Source organism: Corvus moneduloides, chromosome 1, assembly GCF_009650955.1.
Source record: "Corvus moneduloides isolate bCorMon1 chromosome 1, bCorMon1.pri, whole genome shotgun sequence".
Classification (NCBI taxonomy): Eukaryota; Metazoa; Chordata; class Aves; order Passeriformes; family Corvidae; genus Corvus; species Corvus moneduloides.
This window is the reverse complement of record NC_045476.1, coordinates 16,887,904-16,911,490: the sequence shown is the minus strand read 5'-3', so window position 1 is coordinate 16,911,490 and position 23,587 is coordinate 16,887,904. Positions and strand designations below refer to the sequence as shown.

The 23,587-nt window shown below is 38.5% G+C and overlaps 1 protein-coding gene across 3 annotated transcripts in view; it reads right to left on the bottom strand.

Annotated features, from left to right (window-relative positions):
* Window positions 1-23,587, bottom strand: part of ITGB1 (integrin subunit beta 1) — a 43,471-nt gene that overhangs the window by 7,194 nt on the left and 12,690 nt on the right. For 2 of the 3 annotated variants that reach the window (XM_032100246.1, XM_032100227.1), the window contains exons 2-15: window positions 16,360-16,429; window positions 16,012-16,097; window positions 14,323-14,545; window positions 12,143-12,313; window positions 11,590-11,828; window positions 10,227-10,382; window positions 9,118-9,213; window positions 8,206-8,295; window positions 7,411-7,551; window positions 7,090-7,292; window positions 5,875-6,113; window positions 4,177-4,399; window positions 3,151-3,383; window positions 823-989 (exon numbers count right to left, since the gene is read on the bottom strand). In XM_032100246.1, the coding sequence (XP_031956137.1) occupies window positions 823-989; window positions 3,151-3,383; window positions 4,177-4,399; window positions 5,875-6,113; window positions 7,090-7,292; window positions 7,411-7,551; window positions 8,206-8,295; window positions 9,118-9,213; window positions 10,227-10,382; window positions 11,590-11,828; window positions 12,143-12,313; window positions 14,323-14,545; window positions 16,012-16,097; window positions 16,360-16,429 (2,337 nt within the window). Of the gene's footprint in view, window positions 1-822; window positions 990-3,150; window positions 3,384-4,176; window positions 4,400-5,874; window positions 6,114-7,089; window positions 7,293-7,410; window positions 7,552-8,205; window positions 8,296-9,117; window positions 9,214-10,226; window positions 10,383-11,589; window positions 11,829-12,142; window positions 12,314-14,322; window positions 14,546-16,011; window positions 16,098-16,359; window positions 16,430-16,608; window positions 16,627-23,587 lie in introns of those variants that run through there. The other variant, XM_032100236.1, reaches the window with a different exon arrangement.

Sequence of the window (23,587 nt, the reverse complement as noted above, 5' to 3'; positions counted from 1 at the left end):
CAAACTGAGACTTAGAGACCAGCTTTACGTCCATAGTTTGGATTCTTGAAATTGTTAATAGGGCTCTTGTATATTGGATTTTCTTGCTGAAGTGAAAGAAATGGTCAATGTCGAATAATTCAACAGGAAAAGAAAAGCAACATTCAACTATCACTGAGAAGAAATCATGCTATATATAAAGATAAGTGTTAGTAAATTTTTCCCCAGTACAAGATTAATTAATTTTCTTAAATAAAACCAAAAGGCTTCCTAGGACAATTAAAAAAAAATATTCTTATCAAGCAGATGGGGGCATTGACTTCTACAGAAGTGTAGTGAAGGGGTTCTTCATTAGCAGACTCCTGACACTGCCCAGAGGCAGTGATTCCGTAGCCTATTAAAGCCTATAGACCATAGGCTTGTTTTTCTTGCACATTTTTCTGTTGGCAAAGAGCTGGGAAGATTTCAACAAACCAGCACCAGCCATGATTTTGTGACTTTATGGAAGTCTCCCAAGTAACCCTGTGTGAGTATTTGTAAGATCTCCTCAATGAGCACAAAGTTTTCTTCTTTGCCTTCTACAGAAATGACTCATCTTTGTAATAAATGTTTTAATCATATGTTGTAAAGCGTGATAGAACTGCAAAGCTGAGCTGTTCTGACACCATTACATTTTCTCTCTGACATGTTATTTAAATCCGAGTTACTACTCTCTTTTCTGCCTCGAGAAGTACTTCTCTAAGAGGACTGGTTACAATCTGAAACACTTAGAAGCACATGAACAAAAATCTTCTGTTTTCCCTCCGCTACTGCAGCTTTTATACATAGGAAAGCTTGACTCACCGTATCCCACTTGGCATTCATCTTCTCCTTTTCAAATTTAGCAAATTCTCTTCTGTCGTGAATGATCATTAGTAGTTTCCAAATCAATAGCAATGCAAGTCCAATAAGAACAATTCCAGCAACCACACCAGCTACAATGGGAATGATGTCAGGACCACTGGGGCACTCTAGGGAACAAAACAAGGGAAACAGAATTTTACAAACTAGTAAAGGTAATGCATATCCAGAAGCTTTTAACATTTGATTTTGTACTGAAGCCAGTATTTTGAATATCAGATATGCCAATACTACTTTTCTTTCAAATAAGAAAATTTTTGGAGTATGTACATCCTGTAACATTCCAGCTTATTTTTATCCTTCTAATTTGTGTTTGATCTTAGCAACAGAACAACTTCTGTTCTGATGATAAAGTCGATACACTGCTAACCCTTTAAGCTATTTATCTACATATTAAGAGTAAAATAACTGGCAATTGTATTTTAAACATTTAAGAGCTCCAAGTCAAAGGCAGTGGCATCTGGAGCACAAATGCTGACCAGCAGAACAGGCCCCACATACAGCAACACAGAGTACTCTTAGTTGAAAATGACCCACAAGGATCATCAAGTCCAACTCCTGTCCCTGCATGGGACAGCCCCAAGAGTCACACCCTGTGCCTGAGAGCATTGTCCAAATGCTTCCTGAACTCTGTCAGGCTTGGTACTGCAACCACTGCCCTGGGGAGCCTGTTCCAGTGCCCAACCACCCTCTGGGTGAAGAATCTTTTCCTAATACCCAATCTAAACCTCCCCTGACACAACTTCAGGCCATTCCCTTGTGTCCTGTCACTTGTCATCAGAGAGAAGAGATCAGTGCCTGCCCTTCCTCTTCCCCTCATGAGGAAGCTGTAGACTGTGATGAGATGCAAAGTGATTTAAAGTGGCTGATACAGAAATAATAATCCTTCAAATTAAAAGCCAACTCCACTATTAATATAAAATTCCCAATAATCACAAACTGAAGAAAGGCTTTTGCGGAGCTCAGTGCACAGACTTAAGGAGTCAGAAGCAAATTAATGCAACTCCTGTGCAATAGAACAACTGTCAATAGAGCACAGCTTCCCCCACATTGCAGACTCCTTATCTTCATAGCTGCCTCTGCAAGAGTGAGGGAAGTGGGAAGGGACACGACAAGGAATTCCTTGGGAGCTAAGGAACACGTGTCTGCTCCACAGAATACAGCTCTACTGGCCAGAGCTTGTTCCTTCAGCACTTGTATGGCACAAAATTAAGGTGCCTCCTCGTACATGATGGGCTTGATTCACCTCTGAGCTAAGGCAACAGAAGTTTATACATGAAGAAAAGATCAGGCCTCAAAAGCGTAGGGCATGTATGGCTTGTCCTAGGAGACAGTGCTCAAGTTTCTCCCCTACACTATGGACTACATTTGTAAAGAATTTAAAACATTCTGAATTGAAGCAGTATTTATTTCTAAAAGCCCCTGGCCACTGGCCTGTGTTAAGTGATGATCATCAAAATTATCAACTCTTGAAAATTCCTCAAGCATATAATACAGCACTAAATCTCTAAGGTGTGTATTTTCTATCAGGCTTATAAAAATCAGGAGACCACAAACTGCTAATGTACAAAACCATAAATTTTGTACTGTTAGATGCAACATCCAGTGATTCAAACTAACAATACTCTTGGTAAATAAATGGTAAATTACTGATGGAGCTATAGAATTGTTCTCACTTTTTTTTCTATTAGAAGATTGATCTATTAAGGATTAACTAAGCAAAATGCTTTTGGGATCTATTATTGAAGGTACCTCAGTTAAGTAAAAGCAAAGGTTGCCAGCATAAAATAATTCAAGCAGTTTGCAACATGGTACACAATTTTATGTGGACTGATCCCAAATTATTCAGAAAAGGGAAAGAAAAAAGCATCAAAACCCCACAGACACCATTGTTTATAACCTGTAGCACAAGCCTAGTAAAAAAAAAATTATCAACCTTTATCTAAATAGGACTTGCTACAGGAGAGATAAAATAAGCCTGAAGGTACATCAAGTGCAAACAGGAAATGTTTCAACAAATATACATGACTGATTGACTTTCTGCTTTTAAAAAACAGAATCTGTTTCTGTCAGCCCAAGGGTTTGAAAAATCTAGATCTAGCAGACTTACATTTTTCTAAAGCCACTCAGACATGCACAACTATCACTCAGGGAACAGGTACCTGTTTCTGAATGCATTCAACTCACCCCAATCAACCAGAGGTACTTTGTAGCACCCAACAACTGCACAAATTAACAACAAAGGAGGAACAGGCAACATCATGTTCCTACCTGGGGTCTCCACCACGTGGACATTGGCTTCACCATTTGAGTTGACAGAGTAAGTGAAGTAGAACCAGCAGTCATCAACATCCTTCTCTTTGCAGTGGGACAGGGGATCGGACTGGCCGGGCTGCGGCAGCTTGTCCCGGCTCTCCACCCGCGTCATGTTGAAATGCATACATTCCTGGGAACACGTTTCCTTCTTCTCTCCCTTATCGAAAGCTCTGCACTGAACGCAGTCCCTGGGGAAGGACAAAACAGAAGCAGCGCTTTTGAATGTGTTCATGGAGGATTTCTTGCATTTAATCTAAAGAAATGTTAAGGAGAAAATGTAAGGAAAAAAGCCCAAGAAAAACCAACCCTTTTGCCATAAAGGTTAGGAAAAAATAAATCAAGAGACAGCTTTATGTCAGTCAGAACATTTATGTACCTTGAGATTAACAAAAGCCCTTTTCACAAATTCCTCTTTCCCTGAATGACCTACAAGCTTCAAGGACAGAAAAAACCCCAAACTTTTTCAACACCTCTACCTGGAAAATGAATACTATCAGAAAAGGCACTGTAAGAACAGGGTATTTACAGTGGAACAGTGTCTGAGACACAGGTTAAAAAGAACAAACTGAGTGACAAGCTTTACGGTGGGCTATCACTGAAAAATTAATTGAAAAAAGTAGATTGAACAGGACTTTTATACTAGAAAGACCAAGGTTTTTTCTCAGCACTAAGTCAGTTGCACAGGAATCAGCTCAGCCACTAATCCTGAACTTATTTCAAAGTTTTCATACAGAAAATGCTAGGTTTCTAAAAACCTGGATTTCCAAAGGGAGGGATGCAAATTTCGCTGGCTCACACAGGACTAGGTTTAGTTTTTGACAGTCAGGTTAGTCTTTTTTAATAGTATTTCAGAATAAAAGTTTTAATCAAAAAGCTTAGCTGAAGTTTTAACTATCAAAAGCTTTGTTTTGAAAATCCTCACATATAAACATCACTAACTCCAATGCACAGATGCTGGGACTTGGTTTTTTAGGTACGTACTTGTGCTCTGCACAGACACCAAGGCAAGTCTGACACATTTCACATGTGGGGCCTTGGAATTTGGGATCTGTACAGTTACAGGTGCCACATTCACAGGTTCCTCTTCCATTGCAAATCTGCCCATTAGATGCCATACATGGTGTAGTATCCAAGGAACAATCGCAGGCGCTGCCAGTGAAGTTGGGGAAACACTCGCACACTCTGCACTTGCAGATCCCGTTTCCTGTGCAGCCAAAAGGTATTGCAATGAAATCAGGTCTAGTACAAAACATAAAATCTGTGACAGTGAGAAATAAATTTTACCACCTCAGGGTAGATAAATGAAAAAGAAACCATGGTGGAGAGATAATGAAGACTCTAATGAATTAAGAGGTACAAAATAAATTTCAGCTCCTTGAAAACCTACTTGCAGGCATTTCTCCCCTTTTCCCATTCTCCTACATTTGGATTTCCTTTCATAAACAAAATAACAAGACTTGGGAAATCAGATCAAGAACAGTATAATGTGATGACCATATCCCCTGGGTAGAGAACATTACAGCACTGCTTCAATTCACAATTTTGCACGCATACAGATAAATTGACTGCTCCTGTCTTTGTTATCTATCACTGTACAAACGTATAAAGCAAGACTTAAAAAGATGAGGAATGCACTGACTGAGTATTCAAAACACAGAAAAATGAAACAGCTTTGCCTCCAGAAGACACCATGTTCAGCTGCAATGTACTTCTGACCTCACACACCCAACCCAACTTCATGCTCCTTACACTCCCAATACAGGAAACAAGATGCCTTTATCTTGGTCTGGATAACAAAGAAAGATCTTTGGCTACACCTCTCCTTCTCCACTGAGAATAAAGTGTTTCAGTCAACACTTTCCTGTCACCTATGTATTTTATTTGTTTATTTCCTGTGTATTCTGGAGCACCAGAACCTTTGCTCCCATCCCTTGTGGAACTGGTGGGCAATAGTGGATTCTGAGCAAATCAGACAAATGAGGTATTCTCATCACTCAGTTAGATCTTAGCAGCTTCTCTGTTTTATTTTTGTATCACAGACAACACTGAGGTAGTAGTTATGCTCCTACTGGATACTTCCACATGCAAAACAGCAAAATAATTTAGACATTAGCTGCTGAATGGTTATTTAAATTGCTTTTGATTTCAGGAATTAACTATCATCAAAGTCTTGCTTCAAGAGCTTAAGGGGTTTTTCTGGATTTTGCACATTCTAGTCTTCACTTACCTTTCAGAACAGTGTCAAGCAGTTCACTGGTATCCTGTCAAGCACCAAAGTCAAGCACTCACTATTAAAAGGAAGCTGAGGGCATTCTTTCTATTGACACAGTGGTTACACTGAGCCAGTATAACATTACAATCTCAGGACAGCTGTCTCAGCCTTCTTTACTGTAATACCTGAGGGTAACTCTGCAATAAACAGCAGAAGTCAAGTTCACTTTACACCCTTCTTGGACCTGTGATTCAAGGAAGGTGAAATGTGCATTAACAGACTACATGTTCAGAGGGCTGTTTAATTAATAGACAAGTGTTTGCAATCACTAAACCTGTGGATACTCTCATCTCTGGTGTCAAGTGGCTATGATCTTTTAGCTAAGTATCCCTACTCCACTGGGTAGAGAAGATAGACCTATAAACTGCTGACCAGCTTTGCCTGCAGAAAGCTGAAGCACCTCTCACCTCCACAGATTAAACCATTTGATCGATCACAGTTGAAGTTGTCACATTCACAGTATTTGCCAGAATACACCTCATTGGTGTTTTCCCTTTTCTTGCACACACATTGTCCACAAATGCATTCTCCATTGTTACTGCAGATTTCTGTACTGTTCTCTCTCCTGCAGTAAGCATCCATGTCCTCACTATTTACTTCATCTGTGCTACATTCACATAGTCTTCCAATACGTCCTTCATTACATCTGCAAGGTAAAAACATGACTGAAAATGTAATCTTAATTGAAAGTCACACAAAAAAAGGCCACAAGAATAGCACAAAGAACAGGAGTAAAAGTGGCTACACTCTCAAGGGATGTTACAACTTAAACTTCAAATGAGGTTTCCAGCTGACACCTACGTACCAATTCTTGAAGGCACTGAAACAAACTGGACTAAGCTGCTCTTATTCTGATTATCTTACCTGATATTCCAGGTGAGAAACTATGTGTCACTCCCTCTAACTAAACTGTCATATAATCATTAATCCCTCTCTCATGTGACAGAACAATAATTATTTCTCAAGTGACAGTAACTGTTCACTGTAGCTGTTGTCATACTTCAATGAAAAGATTTCCTATGAATTAGAGTAGATGATCTTCAGAGCTGCTGAGCTGAGATCTTCAGGGACCAGCACTTCTCATTATCAAGGGTAAGATATTGATGAGCAAATGGAGGTTGCTCTTGTTCCCATCAGTGATTGACAAAATGTTATGTGGTGTCCATCAGAGACAATAGATCACTGGGAAACTGCTGCATTTACAAAAACAGAAGGCTGTGCTTACCCACAGGCCAGTTCTTGCCCACAGGAAACCAAGTGGACACCAGTGACACTGACACCAAGTATGAGAAGTCTTTCTACACATAGATGGGAAAATCTGGTATCCTTATTTAAAAAGGAACATCAAAAACTGACCTATATCCTTTAAAGTGCTGACTCAAGGCCAAATTTGAATTCTGACTCATACAGTAATGCTGATCGAATGATCAATATTTAAGCATAGGGATTATTTGCAGAGATATGGCAGTATTTCAAAATATCCTAAAAGAAACAGGCCTGTAACAGCAATTATTGTCCTTTCACTAAAAAACAAGTAAACCCAAGTAAACCCTAATTAAGGAAACAAAGATCTTGCTCATATTTCTCTTTTAGAAAAATAAAGAAAGTATCTTTTTATTTACCTGCATGCACCACATTCAAATGTTCCATTTCCTGCATGGCAGGCTGGACTGTTAGGTTCTCCTTCACTTTGACACTGACACTCACAGATGAACTGGAGATTAATTTCCACTTCTTCAGTGAATCCCAGTGGTTTAATTTTAATTGTTTCATTTTGTTCTTTCTTTGGACATTCATTAGCTGTTATATTAATCTCAAATCTAACCTGCAAAAAAAGACGTGGAGTACCATGTTACTAAAAGGAGTTTTGTCTATACAAATGCTGTGTTGGACACTTTAAATGCATTTTGTATTTGAGTAGCAGCACATATACTCTGAGTTACCTCATCTCCAATTGAAATGTTAGAGCACTTCCTTCCATCTTCTTGTGTGTCATTCACTCCATTCTTGCAGAAAGACTTGTAACTGATTGTCACTCCTTTTGGTAGCTTAGTATTTTCCAGGATAACCTCTGAAGAAAGGGACTGCAACAACAGTTATTACCTAACTTCAAACTGACTTGCAGAAGCATTTTGCTGAAGAACAGACATTATACAGCTATGTCCAGTCTAAGCACCAACCCCACAGGCACACTGGAATTATTTAAGTTCCAATGTGCTGAGAAACACCAGCCCAGAGCTGCCCAAAGTCATGCCGTGGTGACCCCTTCTCATGTCTGAACCTGTTACAGGGTCAGGGCAGCTTTCCACAGATGTTGGAGGCACTTGTTTACCCCATCTACCCCAAAGGAGAAGTGAGGCTCATTTATACACAATGCAGCAATGAAGAAAATATTTTGGGGTCAACCCAGCAAAATGGCCTTTTTTGCTAACACTTGGAAAGAAGGTAAAAGTGGAGATACTAAAGAAACAGTGTGGGTTTTGGTTGTGAATTTTATTTTTTGAAATGGAAAGCGTGGATGGTAACTCTACTTTGTAATGCCATTTTAAATGGCTTTAAGAGCGTATCTTTTTACTCGTCTAACCTCTTATTGCCATAGAGTCTGAATGTTTAGTGTGGTTTTACAGCAATGGAGTATATTTATAGTGTACTATACTAACTAATCCACTTTGGGATCTCTGCTTGAAAAACTTAGGACCAAGAAAAATTAATACATCCCGAATAAAGTGTGAACTTACATTGTATGCATCAATGATCAGCTGAATCACGTTGCTGGAATTTGAAGACAATGTTCCCACTGCTGATTTTGGTATCAGATTTTTCAGTTCCTTTCAATATTTACAAAAACGGAAGGAAAATTACCATCTTATGAGCAAACAAAGTATAATTTGTAATATAAATGGTGATATAATGCATTAGTGGATTAACTAGTCAAGATCAAGTACTTCAGAAAATAAAGCTGTGTTGCCAGAAATGATCACAATTTTTGAGGTTATACACAGCCCTACTAGCACAAACATGCAGCCTTTTCTTCTCCTTTGCATTTTCACTCTGCATTTGGCAACAGAATACTAAGCCCTTCTCTTGTACAAGTTGACCACACACAATCTCTCTTCAACCACACTTAGAATACATTAAAAATAGGCAGGCATCTTTTTCCAACAAAAAAGAAAAAACAATTTGAATACAGTTTAAAAAAGAACCCCAAAACCAAAAAAACAGATTAAAAGAAGGAAAAATATGCATGTCCTTTACACAGTCATTTCCTATTGCACAATCACATCCAGCAGTTTAGTTAATTTTAAACACGGGGTATATAAATAGAGCACAAGAGACAAAATATGTTCTTTCATAAGTATGTCCCCTGATTCACTGTCCACACCCCCCTCAGCAATTCTGCTGTAAAAATGTTCACAAAAATTAGAACTGCAAATGTGTTCTCCACTCCCTCATACCTATGAAGAGCAGAAAGGAGAAGGGGCACTTTCTCATTGGAAATTACACACAGAGTCAGTTCTGATTTGAACAAGTAAAAAAGCTTAATAATTATGTATGTGGGTAGCAAAATATTACTTCCATGATCACTTACTTTCACAATTATTTTAATTTCAAATAAGGCAATTTTAATGACTTTAGAGTAATTTCTTTACCTTATAGACTGCCTGAAACTCTTCAGTAACAGCAAAGATTGTCTGAATATTGTTCTCACTAAGTTTCTGTACCAGATGAGCAATAGAGGGATAATCCTAAAAAATCAAGCATAAAATTAAATTCAAATTTGAGACACACTTCTAGAAAATAAGCAGAAAGACTCTGACATCATAAATACAAATAATCTTAAGAAACATACATACAACTCCTAACTACCCAGCTCACATCACAATTCTAAAGCAAAACAACCTCTGAAAACAAATAGGCATTGGTTAAGATTTCATGAATGCCCCATGAAGACAGGTGTTTCTTCATAGACATTATCACATTCCATGTCATATATAAAGTTAAATCCTTGATCTTAATGTTCTCAGAAAATTCTCTCCAGTCCCTCAAAACCACTACTTCTTGCACTGTTTCATAAAGAAATGATGAAATAAAACTGAATTAATTTTAGGTTTCTATTGAACAATTTTCACTCAAAGTTAGGAATATTATGAACACACAAACTTGGTAAAGCTTATTGTGGTTACCCCATCTGGTAAATGTTTCTTTCCACTTTTTGCCTAATCTCCCTTTCAATAAACCACGAAGGTAATGTTAACCATACGTGTACCATGAACTTTGCATCCTAAGATTTCAGTCTTAAAAAACTATTCAAGGAGATATTTGATAGTATTTTTCACACTAGTAAACTATTATGAACATGAAGACTGGTGAAATGATAAAATAATGGGACAGCCACCACAGTTTTCCAGTGGACATACAGGCCATTCACTTAAGAGTTCGACTATGACCCTTATGCATCCCTTCCAACTCAGAATATTCTGTGATTCTGTGTGATATGCAGGAGTATTAGTTATCAAAGAGGTTAAAATCCAACAACACATAATCATAGTATGAAAGTTGCCATTTCTTGAAATTTTCCAATTAAGACTGGATTAATTCTTGCACTTCAATTCTTTAGTTAAGCTAAAGTCTCTTGATGGAAACAGATACATTTTCTGAAACATAATGGTCTGAAATTATATCTGATGACCCAATGAGATCTTTTGAGCTTAAGCATCATAAAATATTCATTTCCCTAGAAGATGATATAAAGACTTACATAATAGTGGCTCATTGTGTACACATTATTTTCCAGATGACATTTCCCATCATTTGGTAGAACAATTCCACCAAGTTTACCATCTCCTGCAAAGTGGAATCCAGCATCCGTGGAAAACACTAATAGCCTTGTAACATTCCTCCAGCCAATTTGTTCCTTGGGAAAAACAAAACCAGATTTTAGTATTTTGTACCAATTTATTTTAAAGCATTGGGGACCAACACTTGAGAGAGAAATGCATGGAGAAGTAGACAGATTTAGGAGAAGCCACACTGCAGTGTCACCATGGAAAACACTGATTCATGCAAACCTTGGAAGCACTTGTGTTTTGTTAAACATCTTCTCCAAAACATCTGCTGCAGGTTTTTCATCAAAGGCAAGAAAGATCTTTTTGGGACAGACCCTGCTCAGTTCTCATTAGAGTATCTGAAGAGGTTTTAGAAATCAGGCCCATCAGCCCAGCTCTTCAGTGCCAAGTCCACTGCCATGCCATGACCAGGCAGCCCCAGGACCTTGGTGTGCAGTGTCGCTACAGTACTGAACTGCCCAGCATTAGGCTCTGAAGAATCATCAGGCTTTGCCAACCTAGTGCAGTGCTTGCCAGAGGACTGGCCCATGAGCATCCTGGCCCACAACTGCAGGGCCTAATTATGTAAGCTTTCCTATTTTTAAAATTTTTTCCATGGGGCTGAAGCCCTAGCTAATTTCAGGAGAGAAGACCATGTAAAAGTGTCATATAATACCAGTTGCCACCAAAAAAACCCTAGAAGGCTTATGATTAACACTGCACTTTTAAATTAAGAATCCAGATCATTTCAGAAAGTCTTGAATCCATTGATCAACAGCAAAAATAATGTGGTAACAAAGAAATAAACTTGGATATCGCTTTTTTGGGAATTCATTTTGTACAGGTGCATAGAATAGTCTCTCAAAATGACAGAAACAAAGAATCCTTAGGCCTCCAAAAATAAATAAAAAACCAGTTTTCCGTCTACTTCTGTCTGAGAAACTAGTAGAAGTCACAATACACCAGATTTCTGCAACCACAATTACAAGGAGCTTACAGACCTTTAAAGTAATCTGGGAACAACTGCTTACTCAGGATTTCATACACTTTTAAGCAGAACCTGACTCTTACTCTACAGCAAACTTAAAAATCTTTGTCTCTGTGCGCTGTGATCACGAGCTCTGTTTGGCACTTCCGCATTTCCCAGTTTCATTCGCTCACTAGAGCTCTTCCTCACCTACCCAGTCTTGCTTGCAGGAGGTGACATAATCAAATGCCAGCCACCATAAAACACTAAGGCTGCATTCAAACAATTTTGTCTAATAGAGCAGTAAAAAAAGAGTAATACACACTTACCCCACAAACTGCAACCTGCATTATTGCATCAAATCCACCTTCAGGAGAATCTAAGTTCCCAGAAATGTGCTGTTTACCTACAAGTTCATTGAATTTGTTTCCTTCACTGGTAAGGCTAAGCACATTTTTATAGCTAAATGGACTTGTACAGTTCTGGTCCCCTGTACAAGGATTTCTGAGTTTGGCTGGTGTTGTACTTATATAAGGCATCACAGTTTTCTCCACAAAAGAGCCAAAACCTAAGACAGAACAATAAAATCCCTGTAAGTTGAAGAATGGAAGTCTCATTTGTATTATGACACAACAGAATTCAAATGCAATATAGCTGAACTGACATCAGAAATAGCTCTTATACTTGTTTATGTCTCACCTTCTCCATCAACACCAAATACTTTTATGCTGTTCAACAGGTTCTGTGTATTAGAACATCTGCCATAATACTGCTAAACTGAGAAAAAAAATTACTCTTCATACACAGTCATGTGAAAAACATCAGGAAGGAAACTTTGGGGGTTTACTTACTGTTTTTCTAGAATAGGCAAATCTTTCTTACCAATCCGAAAGTCTGAAGTTATTTTTTCCATCTCTAACATCAGAGCTGTTCCGAGACTTTTCACATTCTCTAAATCATCTTTCATAGAATAGGAGAGGTCCATAAGATAATAAAGGTCAATAGGATAGTCTTCAGCTCTCTTGAACTTTAATGAAAATGTTTGGGGTTCCCCTGTTCCAGAGATTAAACAACAAACAGAAACCATTAAAAATTCCACAACTGCACTGGCAATAAAAATGCCTTTCTAAGGAAAGGTTTGTAAATATTTATGAAGGTTTTGAATTAGAGGCAAGTGATTTTTTTCTCCCGTTAATTGAAATACTTAACATCAAATTAGGATGAAAAAAATGTCAACGAGTGTTTCTTTCAAATGTTCAACTTCATATTTCTGAGGTACTTTATCTCCCCACACAAAATATTAGCCTGTCAAAAAACAAGCTTCTTGTAGTTGCTGCAATTTCAAATCTTAAAACTTGCAGTCATTCTAACAAGGTTCCTGTAAGACCTAATAGCTCAAATTTTCAAGATCTATTTTCATCCAAGATGACTTCAGTAATTCTCAGAAGTTAACAAACCACATTGTTTTAACAGGTTTATAAAAGAAAAATTAGTTCTGGATGAAATATTGCAAGTTGCTTTGCATCTACCAAGCTCAGAGCACAAAAATGGCAGCGAGAGAATGGCAAGTTACTATTTGCTGTGATTGTGAGCCCAGATCCTGCATTTTATAGAAGAATGTAGTCTCACTCTGATGCTGAGAGAGTGCAGAAGAATTACACACACATACCACACACCCCCTTTCCCAGAAAATGGAACAGTATTCTTTTGCCTATTATATATATGAAATAAGGAATAGAATCAATAGGATTTCCTGCTCCCCTCAGTCATTGAACTTAAATGGTAGTACTGCTGCTGCTTAAGTTTGCTTAATAATTAGGAAACATTTGCTAAACATCAGCAAAATCAGTAAAGTGAGAAAACCATTAAATGGGCAAGTGAACAGCATATGGATCATACAGCTATATAATATGGTTTTCACAAAAAAAACCCCAACAAAACAAAGGGGGAAAAAAAGCCATAATACAAAAAACAACCACAAAAATCTGTTTAGATTTTCCTTAGCTAATATTTCAAAAGCCCTGCACAGAAAGCTAGTGTCCCCTCTGCAAGCACATGGTCCCTCAGAGAACTTACACCAAAAAAAGTGCTTATAAACAGAGTAACAATCTTTTGGGTAATTAGATTCTGGTTGCCCAGGTCTCTGCTATGTTCTGATGAAGAAACCTCTGTGTCAACAGAGGAACAATAATTTGGTTTGAAGCAAAAAAGGTCACATTAGAAATAAATAGGAGCCATATTAAAATTGCAAAATAATTTTCATTACTTTCCTCTCTGCATCACGCTGAGCCTGCTTAACATCATCTTCCAATTATTACTGCAACCACCACTGAGCAGCTGATCCCAAGTACACAAGTTCTGCTTCCAGGAAAATACAAGGCAGCTGTTCAACGAGCCTACAGTACCCAAGTACTCTCCTTAAGGACAATCTCCATTGTGCTCAAGTGAGCCACTAGCCTTGTTCCTCCCCGTCCCCCTCACCTGAAGGAGATAAAGTTCTCTTTGGGGCTAGAAATGGTACATAACTACTTTGTTTTTTTCATTACTGTGGTCCTGTGTCCGTATCTTTAGCCTCTGGAAGGTATTTTATGTAGCAATCCAAAAATTGTGCTGCATAACTACAAAACCACTTTGTTCAGACACACAGACTTCAGGTAACAGCAGCACTTCAAGCAAAAGGAAATGCCCTCATAACTTAGCTTTAAGTTTTTGCTGACTCCTCTACTTTCATCCTATGAAGCACACTGTAGAAAATCAACTACAAAATACTGAAAACAAAACAATTTTACATTTCTGATATATCTATCATTCCATGTTGTATCAATTTTCTCCTAAGTTCTATTGTAAAAATAGAACAAGTGATAATATCTAATCTTTCTTAAAAATCAAACAGTATTTGGAGTATCTAAACACCTAGAGCTGAACTCAATGGCTCTGCTATCATTCACACTATCTGAACAACAGTCATTTCTGTAACAAAATGGTTACACATTCAAATCAAAACATGCAGATGCGGTGGTGACAGGAAAACCATCCCAGAAGTGGGATGAAACTGTCCTTACCGACTCTTAGATGCAGCGCTAATTTCTGTGGCTGGATCTGTGTAATGGCTTCTGGTTTCAGTTTCTCTGCAGCGCCTTTCTTACGATTCGTTACTTCTCTATTTTCGAGCACCTGTTTGCTGCCTCTGGGATTTTCTATATCTTCCATAGGGCAGCCTTTACTCTTCAGTGCTGCCAAGTCATCACACCGGGCAGATGTTGGCTCTCCTTCTTGCAAAAAGTCCTAGAAAACACAAGCAAAAGAGTACTAAGTTTACAGCTATGTGCAAATTGTTATATTCTTCCCACAACTGCTCTTCCTACAATGATTCCATCTTTTTTTTTTTCCCCCAAGTTTAGTAATAAAACACATGGTCTTGAAATATATTAAATTATACTAAATACATTCAGTGACTACTATTTACTCCAGGAGTTTGCATCTACTTGTCTGTGTATAAGATAAAAGTAAGATGAAAAAAAAAAAAATAAAGCCCAATGTCACCTCCATCAGAAGTGGGACATCTGTTTAAACTGGCTACTCTAAAAGCGACTGGAAGTGGAAAAATATTTTCACATAGTTGCCAATAATGTGAACCTACTTATATAGCCTGCTTTTAACATTCTTTCCTTTTTAATTAAGCTCATGCAAATGTACTTTGGTACTCCACAACAAAGTAATAGCTATATGCTGACATAGCAGGGCAAAGACAGACAACTCTTATTTCGGGGAAATTCCATCTGAAAGCAACACTCATAAGCAAGACCAATCCTTAACTTCGTTCAGAACAAATTATCCTTACCTCAAACCTTAAGAAAGCTTTAACCTCAAATATAAATAAATAAGACTTCTACTTGAGAAACTTGGCAATTCTGTTTCTGCCCCCATCCCCAAAATATGCATATAAATAAATGTATACTAAAGCTTGTTGGTTTTTGATGACACAGACCTACAAGAAATCTGACAGCTCAAGGCCAAATTATAAAATTCGTCAGTTTAATTAAATGTTGCAAATTTATAAGCTGGTTTGGGCAATAGTAAGTAGGCAGTATATAGAAATAAAGATACATTATCATCTCCTAGCAAGAAACAAAATTTCTCAGTTTCCAATAACAAACCAAAGAAGAGCTATAGAAAACATTTTCTTCTCTTTCTAACCCGAAGAAGATACATCAGCATATACTGCTTGTACCTTATATTTTGTAGTTTCCTGAACTTAATTTTTCTTAAGAAAATACTTTTTGTTTCATAATGAAACAAACCACCCACTCACACAAACCTATCTCCTACTCCTCAAATCTACCAACAATAGAAAACTAAAATTTGAAAATCTTTCTTTTAGAAGAAAAACCCCCTTCAATCTCTTTCCCTACTCCACCTACATCTGTCTAAAATTAGCTCTTACTCTAATGTCACTGGAAGAATATAATTAAGCATACCCAGACAGATTCCACGTTGGAGCCATTTTAAGTAACTATGAGATGGCCTATAGGTTCTGTATACACTTAGGATTCAGAAAAGGAGAAGTAAACACATTGTGAAAAACATCTATACTCAAACCAGAAAATCACAGTATTTGATTTTTTAAGTACAAGTAAGTATTGAATTGAAGAACTAGAGGAAACTACTATTAATGAAAACAGACATTTCTATACAGAAGTTTGAAACCAAGGGAAAAAACCAAGCCATAACAAGAATTTTGCAACACTTACTGTTTTTTTACACCAGCCACAGTTTGGTCCTGCTTGTATACATTCTCCACATGACTTTGCATTAGCCTTTATGCAGTCACTTCCACCTTGCCAGTAACACAAAGAGGAACACAAATCCGTCACTTCATTTATAAAAAGGTGTTTACAACAACAGCATTTCACTTTGTTTCATTATGGCTTTGTAAATTAAGTTCCAACTACAAAGAGGTCATTAACATGAGATATGACTGACCTACTGCCATTAGCACTTGTCTAGTGAGGATGTATTTATCCACCTAAGTAACTGCTGAACAGACACAATTTTAAAGCAGCATTGAAGTACCGCAGTGCAATCAGATAGTGCCTTACCTTGCTGAGCAAATCCATGCCATATCAAGCAACAGAGAATGCCAGCACATGTGAGCCATTTGAAATTAGCCTGGAAGACAAAACCAAAAAACCAAATTGGATGATTTGTTGTAATGAGTAAGCGGGAAAAAAAAATTTCATGAAGCTGTGGACATATAACTGTGTTTCAGAGGAGACAAGGAACACGGAACAAATGCAAATCAAATTATCTTAGTTGCACCAGCTGGACAGTTTTGCTCCAATACAAACCATGTTTGTGGGCTACACTGTATTTAGAAGACATCAAACAGGGTAGCTTCTCAAATTATTTTGAAATGCTCTTCTGCTAGGTAAACCAGCAAGCTATGAGAAACCTGAGAATGCTGCTCACTTGGGGGGAAGAACCCAAACCAAGCTTTTTAACACCTTATAAAAAATATTCATGCTCTGAATGTTATCGGAGAGAGACTTCTAAATAAAGATACCACAGCAGTACAGGACGGAAACAGAGCTTCTATACTCACACCTCTGTTTCAAGATAAACACCAAGGCCGTTCACAAAACATTTTCTTTGGAATCTTCAAAGGGCATTTTACAGACTTACTTTGCACTTTATACACCAAACTAGAAATTTCCTCTCAAAATATGCACCATAAACCATCCTTGATATAAACTCTGCCCCTTTTTTTTCTTCTTTAGACCACACAAAATTAATGGATATCACTTATATCAAAGAAAAAGCTTTAAAAATATTAATAAAAGGCTAAATTTTTCTAATTTTTTTCTACTTTAATAGCAGGTAGTCAGCCTGGGTCATTTGTCACATCTTTTAAATTTTGATACTATTTTAAATTGTATTTTTTATTCATTATAAGAATTCTGAGAACTTAGATGATAATGGCCAGTTTTCCTGGACATCCTAAAATGTTGTTGCTAATTAAAGCCTTTTAAGTCATCCTGGAAACAAAAGTATTCTTTATAACTTTTTGTTCTAACAAATATCTTGCAGCATAGCCAAGGACAAGTGAATCTGGCAGAATTTCCTAAAACGAACATGTTATTTTTCTAGAAGATGTACTATTTTTTGCATAAATTATCAACAAAGTAAGCAATGCTCAAATTAGTACAGCAGTTGAGCTTTGGGTTTTGCACACTGATCTGGGGTTGAAACACAGTTGTTAGTTTGCACATCCAGCCAGAATTATCAGAGAAGGGATGGCTACTCCAAAATCTTATGGGGAAAGTTTCAAACAGAAGCCAACCCTTTGCTAACAAATTGTATCCAACAACAGTATTATATGGCTCATATTTTTCTGATAAATCATTTTGGCTCACTCTTCAGTGGATGCTGTGGTGAGAGGACAGGCAGTGGAGTTTAGACACAGGAGAATTAAGAGAATATGCTGTTGAATTACTCTGATAGATGTTATGCATAAGCATATAAGAAATTACTGGTTAAAAAAGAGGAAAAAATTCAACTGTGAATCATATCTTACATAATTTTTGAACACTACTTATTGCATATATGCAACTCCAATTTCTCTCGGCACATTGCTGTAAGTGACCAGTCCTTCACTCACAAAAACTGTCTTCCAGAAACACTCTTTTATTAAGCCCCTCTATAAGTGATCACTTAAGTTCATTCTGTGCAACCACAAACCGTGATCAGAGGGGAACGGTGACCCAAGGAACGCGAGCAAGTGGAAGACAGATGAAGGGACTGAATCAAGGCTTGGAAAGGCAGTGGTTACATGGTTAGGAGCTCACCTACCAAAGTAGGAGTCTGGACAGCAAGGTCTTACCAGGTTGCTCAAGTTCTAGGTTCCTTCTCTGCTGGTTTTATGGTATGTAGTGTTCAGTAAACCTTGCTTCCCTCAAGTGAAAGGGTATTTTGTTACCTGAGAAGCAGTTTTGCTTTTAGTACAGCCCAGAACAGGGTGGGTTTTTCAGTAAGAAAAAAGCCAAGCTACTGGCACCAGTTGAATACCATCTTTTCTGCCAGCCTAGATGAGAAAATTATAAACAGTTCACCTTTTTAGGGCAGACTGAGAGTGGATGCACAGCAAGTCCTCATGAACTATATAAATAAGTCAGCAAAGATGTGACACAGTGCTAAGCTATGATTAAGACCACTTGGAAGAGAAACGTTCCAGTGGAAATGCATCCGCATGATGAAGGCAGCTCTGGGCACAGCCTCCCGGTAAAGTTAACAAGGAAAATGTCCTTTTCCATATATGGCTGCGCCAATGCCTCTCCCGGAGCGAGGCCTGCCCTCCGACGCACACAGCTCAGCTCAGCTCAGCTCGCTTCCTTTACCTCCGCAGCTTAACAGCTTTCCCAGCTGCCGAGGGCTGGGAAAACACGAGCAGAGAGCTGCTGGTTTGGATTCAGTTCTGACTGCTGTCCAATGCAAGCAAAGCCATGCACACACCCTCAGCCTCCGACCCTCCTGCCGGCCGCTGCAGCGCCAAACGCACTCCCCTGCAAGTCCCCAGGCATCACCGGGAACTGCCCTCTCGCAGGTTTTCCACCGAGGGCATAAACCCAAACAAGTAATTCCCGAGTACACTAGATGGCCAAAGCAAGCCTTTGGAAACCCTTGGTGGAGCTACAACTACATGTCGTGTCAGTGTTCAACCACAGATGACTGCAACAGAAAAAAACCTCAATTGTTACAAGAAATAAATTAATATTTTTATGCAACATTTAACTATTTTCTATTATACCTGTTCTCCCCTTTCTAAATCCTTGAAAAATATTCCAGAATCCTTGAAAAGGTGGGTTTTTTTCTCCTGCAAAAAAGCAGCTCAAAGCCAAGAGACCAAAATCTCTTTAATATTTCTTTAATCACCACTTGGATCCTTTTAAAAAGGCTGCAAATGGTGCGCTGTTGAAAAACTCATTTTAAAATTATTTCTGCGTATTTGTGAACCATACTCTAGTTTTGTTAAATATTTTAGGAAAACAAACATGGACATAACCTTGAATGTTTGGATTCAATGCTTTCCAAGTTGTTTTTTCTTGCTAACTGTCTCGACAAACAGCAATGCTTGAAGAAAATTTTTTATTTATCAAATCAGCTTTGATGGAAATTTCTGGAGCTTTTACTTTGAAATGAGAGACTCATTAACTGACAATTGAAAAAAGGGTTATTTTTCCATAGAATTTTGAATTTGCAAATTAAGTATTTAGAACCTTCACATTCTGCTAATCATCAAGATATTTAGAAATTAACCACTCCACAGTACTCAAGCCTTTATAGATTTATTTATTAGAATGGCAATAGCATCTCTGCAGAAAATTAACAGGGCAAATGGGATCAAGCAAAAAAGATATTAAAGCAATATTAACAACAACGTGTTAGGTTGCTGCAGTATTATGCCCCTCAGCTGAGCTGCTTCTCATCTGACCCAGTAATCCAGTATCCACCAAGCTGATGGCAAGCAAAGGAAAACACTACATGGCATCTGCCCCTACTGCATTCTGAACTGTGCCTTGCTGCAAAGCTTTCCACTGAAACACACAATGACCACAGGGGAAACATTTCAGTGTGCAGTAAGAGCTGACCTGTTGTGCACACGCCACTTTTTGAGGCAGTATCCAGACAGCCAACTTACTCATATCCCCACACACCACTCTAATTGCACTTATAAATCTGGAAATGAATACGCAGCTTACACTTTCGGACTCGTGTTCACGCTTCCCGCAGCCTGACACCTCTGCATGAGCTGTGCTTTCATGGATTTAAATCTTAGTTCAGAAATGCTGGATGGAATTGATTCCTCCTAGAGCTGATGTTTACAGCCACTTTCATGCAGTGCAAGGATGGACAGTCACTTAAAAGAGCTGCCCCATGCTCCTTGTTGATTATTTGCTCTTTTTAATCAACCTCCTGGCTGATTATTCTTACTCATTTCCTTTTTGATCGATACCAGTGTTACTGTAGCCACCAGGAGAGCTGGAGCAAGAAAAGGTCTGTCTGAAACTAATCCAACACAGAAAGGGTCTTGTTTCTTCCACCTGGGTACAAAACAGCTTATCCTGGCGTGGCAGAAGTGGTGAGATGAGGATGGAGAAAAAGAGAACTTGGAGGGGGCAAGGAAGCAAAAGCTCCTGCTGCTCAGCCACAGCCCGTGGTTGTGTGCTGGACTACACTGGTCACACAGCCAAGCCCCCACCCTCAGGCATGAAGGCTCTGGTTAAAAAAGGAGCAGGAAGAGACACGTTTCTAAAATAAGCAGAATGAAATAGTCTCTGGAGACGCCTGTTTCAGGACTTGATGGCTACCCTGCTAAAACAGTTCCTTCTTTCCTCCCTCCAGTAGGTTTCCTGGCATTAGCTGAGGGCCATACTTTTCAGCGTGTATTTTATGGACTAGCAAAATGAATCCCATTGACATTTCTGAAAAAAAAGTGGGGGGAAAAGAAGGGACTGAAGAAACCAAACAACCTTTGTGACATGGGACAGCAATTACACAGACATTACAAACCTCTAGCAATGACCTGCAAATACTCTTGACAGCAAAACTCACACAACAGATGTCATTAATTACAACCCCCAATTTAGCTGGATATGCAACAACTCTAAACATATCTGCTTATACAACTATTCACTGTAAAAAAGCAATTCACTATAAATTAAAGTGGTAAAACGGTATCTTACTGTTCTATGTTGAGAGAAGCATATTGCTAAGACACCAGTACAAAAAAACTTTTACACAAAGGAGTTACTTTTGATTAAAACTTCCATGTCTGTCGTATAGATTTTCCCACAAGTCTTAAATTGGTAATTCTTCATTTATGACCTTCACAGCTATCTTATTTACTTAATCAGTGTTAATGTGATACTGAAGTATAGTTGGAATACACTGCACAGTAAATTCCAGGACCACCATTAAGAAACTACATGATGCATTCCTCACTAAACAAGCAGAGATTTGGGGTAAACAGTGGTGGTTGAATTGCCAGAAAAATTTTAATCAAAGAACCCAATCCTTAACTCAGCCCTACAAAACTATTTGTTCCCTGGATGCAGACCAGCCCTGTGATGGCTGCCCATCACAGAGGCCCAGCTCCTGACCTTGCATCATCAGGGATGAGCTAGCAAAGCATCCCCATGTAGGGAAAGTGAATTTCATGGGAAAAGTCAAGATGGACAACAGAAGTGCAGTCCCAAGAGCAGGACTTTGCAGCACACCAGTCCAAATGGGAATGCCAGAAGTAAGTCTTCCTTCAACAGCCTATCTATCTACACATCTATCAACAGCATGGCTCAAGACCATGATGTTCCTTCTGCCCCTGGCAACTTCACAGACATTAATGCAGCAGGTTTTGAACTGCGTGCAGTAATAAGGAAAGAATGGGATGTTATCCCAGACTGAAGTGCAAAATAAAAAATTCTTTAGCACTGAAATAACTTTTACACAAGAAGTTCAGCACATCAAGACTGCTTACTCAAAATGTTTCCTGAGAAAACTTTAAGGCATAACCACTTCAGCTACCCTGATGCTACAGCATAGAAGAATCAACAGTATTTCTCATTGGATTTAATTTGTCACTTATTTCTAAGTTAAGTAAAAACAAGCTTCCAAATACTCATGAGAATTGCTTCCATGTCCTGTTTTAATTTTAGCAGGACATCACATATTAAAATAATATATCATAAACCAGTTAAGACTTAAGTTTCAATTACAAGAGAGTTAAAATCTAGGAAACTGATTTTCTGCTTAGGTTAGGGAGACCAGCTCCTCCATTCCAGTATGTTTCTGTAAGGTTACCTGCCACAATTAGTGTATGTCACTCTTAGCTCAGAAGATTCCCCTGCAGGGTTGGGAGTCCACAAAGACATGAGAATACACATTTCTGCATGTCTGAGACATGAGAAAAGGTATCACAATTCTGCAAGTCTGGCATGGAAATTACTGCACCCCGCTCCCATGCCCAGTAAGGTAGACAAACATGAAGAGTAACACAACTGCTAAGACTCTGAGTTACACTACATTACTACCCACAGTTTATTCATACAGTTCTAAGAAATTTCCCAAGAAATCAAGTCACTTAAAATTCACCAAAAAGGACTGAATGAAGTAGGAAAAATCAGTAGGTGTTAGGCTCTAAATTAACCTTGTGTCTTTTGCTGAAATCCCAGCATGCGGACCTACATCACATGGCCTTGTCAGCTGAATACATGAAAACGTTCATGTACAAGTATGAGCAGGCAGAGGCCACAGCCCATGAGAACAGAGCTGGAAGGCTGTTCATGGTATGATCTTGTGTCCCCAGAGTATGGGGTGTTTGTTAGTTTCTACAGGACACAGCTGCTTCAAGACTGAACCACTAACGTCACAAGGACTCACATGGTTTGACCGTATTATTGCTTTTAGATAGAATTTACTGGTATTTGTTCCTGGGTTTCACAGGAGCTCTCAACTTACTGACAGTTCTAAACAATGGAATGAAAAGCAACTGTGTATTTTTTAATGCAAAGTATTTTTGGTTTTGATTTGAATTATGGAATGGAAACAAATCTGCCCAAGCTAGGTGCCTGGCTGCAGAGCATTGGGATGGGGAAGATTTTTCTTGATGGAAGACATACTTTTCCTCTATAACCAGAAAAAATACAGGTAGCGATTTCAGAACAACTGCAGATGATAAGGTTTCCTGTTATCTGACATCTCTCCACACTGAGAAAGACAAAATGCAGTGGAACCAGTTGGGACATGACAGAAGGTGGTAATGGATCCCAGATATTTTACAGTACTGTGGCATACACAGGAAGTAAGATAACTGGGCTCCAGTCCCTCCTCAGCCCCAAAGGGTTTGCATTCCCATCTCCTAGGAATGCTCTATCATCCTATAGGATATACTAGTAAGAGCTTTAATTAAGCCAAAGCTGCTACACAGAACAAAAGGCACAGTTTTGTCTCTAGTTTACCCACTGAAGGACTCATATGGCAGGAGGTAGATAAAAAGGTATGTGGGATTCCAGATACTGTTGTCTGTAATATTTACAGATTTACAGCGTATTGTCCATGAGAAAAACCAGAGATCTGGGTTCATGATTTGGAGTAGGACCATTATTTCTTTCTCACCAAATGCTCTACCCTGAAGGGGAACATGTATATTCCCACTCAGACACACAAGAGAGCCTTGACTGCAAACCTCCTGTGTCGTGGATGATGACTCTGACCAGTGCCCACTGGGCTGAAATCCCTCTCTAACTGCAGACCTGACCAATCTGAACTATACAG